We start from the raw sequence: 3,690 nt of genomic DNA on the forward strand, positions 1-3,690 counted from the left end.
GCATAAATTCCACCTGTTTGTATCAGCTGCTCGTGCACGCGAGAGGAGATTAGCATAATTACCACCCCATAAACACCATATAAGGCTAATGTGGAATGGTACTTTTTCCCTGGCCATTCCACATTATTACAAATAACTTCATTTCTGGACATTTATTGTTTGATTTCTTTGTATGTATGGATCACTTGGGTTGTTACCGACATCTGGTGAAAATTTCATGTCATTAGCACCACTAGTAATATATTTACTGAGAAAAATGGTGACGTGTTCAATACTTATTTTACCTGCTGTATATGTAAAAGCTCTGTTGCTTTGTTACATTTTGTGATCATATTACCTGACAGCACCAGCGCAGATAAAGGCTTCTTAGTGATGACATGGTAGATAAGTAGCCCAATCCTGTGTCAGTGATTCGCACGCACCTGTAAGGAGAGAGCGAGCACATTATTTTTTGTGCTACTGTTTCTACAGTTTTCATTGTGTGAAACTGTCCAATACCCTGATATTGAATAACTTTCTATAAAATAATTAGGGATGGAGGATGTGGAAGGTAGCATTACTAGTGATGTTCGATGGCGCCATTTTTCTTTCCGATACTGATACCAAGTAAAATTTGGCTGTTATCGGTGATACTGATCTGATGCTTTGTGATAACACACGGCTTTGGTGACATTTGGGGGCAATTTTAAGACAAAAATCCTACATTTGGGGACAACTGGTTCATTTGAGGACAAACGTCGAGTCCCTATTTGGTTTAAATGCCATTGGTGGGTTGGGGGGTTCGGTTTAGGACCAAGGTGTGAATTGAGTTTGATTGAATTGAGTTCACTTTAAAAGTGTTTTAGTTGTAGTTGTGCGTCCAGTGATTACTTTCTAACATGCACTTTAAAACTTGCCCAATGATTTTTTAGGATTTTTTTCATGCTCACAACCTGAGTGGGTTGACTGCTGCAGATAACCGTCAGTACTATTTCCACATCATATTAGGACTTTTTGACTGAGTAACAACCACTTTTGTTCTTGCCAAGATAGCGGTGGCAGCAGACTTGAATCAAGTAGACTCCATCAGCTACAGATGTATATTCAGTAATTACTGTCTGAGGATTTTATTAAAATCACTTCAGTGGTTAATGAGATAACTGAGAGGCAGGGTTACACCAACAATTAATGCCAACATTTTTAATCAAGCAACTAAAAATCTGATAACAGGTAAGACACAGGCGTGCTACCAAATTTTAGCATGACATCTTTAAAATTTACAGAGATGTAATATATTTTTTTGTTAGCTAAGGTAGTTGTGTCAGCCATCTTGAATTTGATGGACCCCAAAAATTATTAGTTATTAGTAGTTATGTAGACATACGTGCTAATAATGTTTAATTAGGTACGTCAAGTGCTTCATGACATTATATATTATGCCAACAGACAGACAAACATAGATAACTCACAAAACATAAAAGGACTAATCAGAAATGACATGATACAAGATTTACAACAGGGCTATTCAACTGGCGGCCCGCGGGCCACATCCAGCCCGCCAACTGGTTCATTCATTTCTTCAGCTCAAACCTCCGGTTTTCTACTTTAATTACTCTAAGTTCTTTTAGTTAAACATGGACATGTTTGGTATCTACAGAAATGTCAGAATCTTGGCTAGAAGCTGGTAAAAACCACTTCTATAAACACTCAAGACAGTTAAAACTACAAACAGTTGAAGATAAAATGATGAAAGTGAAAATAAAATTGGTTTAAATTATTGGCAAGTCAGAGATGTCAAAATAATATTTGTGTCAAATAAGAGGCAAAATGAGTTCTTTTCGTTTTTGATAATGTTTAATTATCACTACTTTTATAGGTTTCTGTATGTTGTATTCATGATTAAATGCAGCAAAATAAACTAATTCAAAGGTAACAGATCTTTGTAATGCTTGGTTTATTTACATAATAACTTTAATTGCTGGATGTTCGGCCCCTGAGCTGTTGACCGAGAGTAACTGTGGCCCCCGGAGCAATTTAATTGAATAGCCCTGATTTACAGGGTCAATCATGATGAAAACATGTGACATCTATAGGAGTGACGGAAATTCGTGATCAACAAATGGAAGTCTGAATACTATGGCAGCAAACCAGTTCATTCTCTTTAAAAAGGCTTTATTCCAAATCTGCTCTGATCAGCAGCAGCAGCACTGCAGTCAGGCTTTGGAGTAAGAAGGCCTTGAAGGCCTTATTCTCTAGCAGCTGCTCTAAGGCTGCAAACTCAATAACTAACCAAAAAAACCTCCTCTCACATAATGAATCAACCTTTTAACGTATGCATCTGACTGGTCACACCCATGAAGGTGTTACCTTTTACGTCCAACATTAGAACGTAACCAACTTTGATTATTCTCACTCCACAACCACCTGAGAGTCGTTAGGGTCTTGTTGGAAGGCAACATTTCATTACTGTTTATATCATCTGTCTATAAAACGTGCGCTAATAATTGTTTTTGTTTGTTTTGTTTAGATTCATGTATCTTTTTACAAGGTTGAAATCACTGACTCAGAAGCAGCACTGACCTGTCGAGCACCAGCTCCTCCAGCTTGTGCAGATCACAAGCGATGTACTCCAGAGCCATGTCAGTGATCCGAGGGCACCAGGACAAGTCCAGGCTGCGCAGCTTCCGGAGGTTCTCAGCAACCAGCTCCACACCATCATCAGTGATCTTAGAACAGCCAGAGAGGCTGAGGGCAGTCAGGTTTGGAAGGCTGTGAACCATGTTTACCACTCCATGATTGGTGATCTCCCAGCAGGAGTGTAGCCGGAGCGTGTGGGTGGTGTAGCCCTGTGAACACGTTCGTAGTTTGCTTTAGTAGGAAGCAGAATCCAAAGTATTATTCTCCTGACTTTACCAAAAACAATGGCTGTGTTCAAAATATTCATTTGCTCACTACATGCTCATCACTATGTCACAGACTTTATAGGAGATTTAGTGTACTTCATTATTATGCACCAAATATTTGTAATTAGGTGTAAAAAAAACACACAGCTGAGTTTAAAGTGATGGATTACAGAAATCTTCTGGTTTCAGCTGATAATTAACATCATATGTCTCCATAACACTGATATTTAATTATTTTCCACATATTTTCTACACTTTTTCGTTGAACTGGAGCTGTTACATCACAATCTTCAACACATTACAATTAGCAGTTATCCCTGTACATAACAAATGTTTTTTGAGTGTGGAACAGTTAAAATGTGCCTCTGCATTGCAGCTTGTTCTATTTAAAATCTATAATTTATTTTTAACATGTTTCATTTTCAAACTTCAATGTTTTAAATATCTGCTCATATTTTCAAACATTTTCCTAAGCTCCAGAGTTCAGACAAATGAAACATTTTATGTAAGAAACATCTAAATCAGTGGCGTTCAACTGGTCTGGCTTTGGGATTAACCACCCTTTAATGAGAAGCTGCAAACCAAAATAAGAAAAAAATATTGAATGATTAGTTGATGCTGTTTGAACCTGAGAGTAGAATGATGTATTACAGTATACCAACACAAAAACAAGTTTAATGGCAAACAATCAGCAAGTGACAAAGCTATAGAGATATTCCCTTTTATGTGTTATTAGCTGTATTTTGATGAAAAACTTAACTCTCCACTTCAGTAACTTTATTAGCCTTTTTAAGAAACTTAACAGTGC

The 3,690-nt window shown here is 37.4% G+C and overlaps 1 protein-coding gene across 1 annotated transcript in view; it reads right to left on the minus strand.

The window, feature by feature from the left end:
* fbxl16 (F-box and leucine-rich repeat protein 16) overlaps positions 1-3,690 on the minus strand; it is a 40,474-nt gene that overhangs the window by 4,098 nt on the left and 32,686 nt on the right. Inside the window, exons 4-5 of the mRNA XM_014024885.1 lie at positions 2,560-2,825; positions 338-422 (exon numbers count right to left, since the gene is read on the minus strand). Of these exons, the coding sequence (XP_013880339.1) occupies positions 338-422; positions 2,560-2,825 (351 nt within the window). The remainder of the gene's footprint in view (positions 1-337; positions 423-2,559; positions 2,826-3,690) is intronic.

Source organism: Austrofundulus limnaeus, unplaced genomic scaffold (genome assembly GCF_001266775.1).
Source record: "Austrofundulus limnaeus strain Quisiro unplaced genomic scaffold, Austrofundulus_limnaeus-1.0 Scaffold444, whole genome shotgun sequence".
NCBI classification, from domain to species: domain Eukaryota; kingdom Metazoa; phylum Chordata; class Actinopteri; order Cyprinodontiformes; family Rivulidae; genus Austrofundulus; species Austrofundulus limnaeus.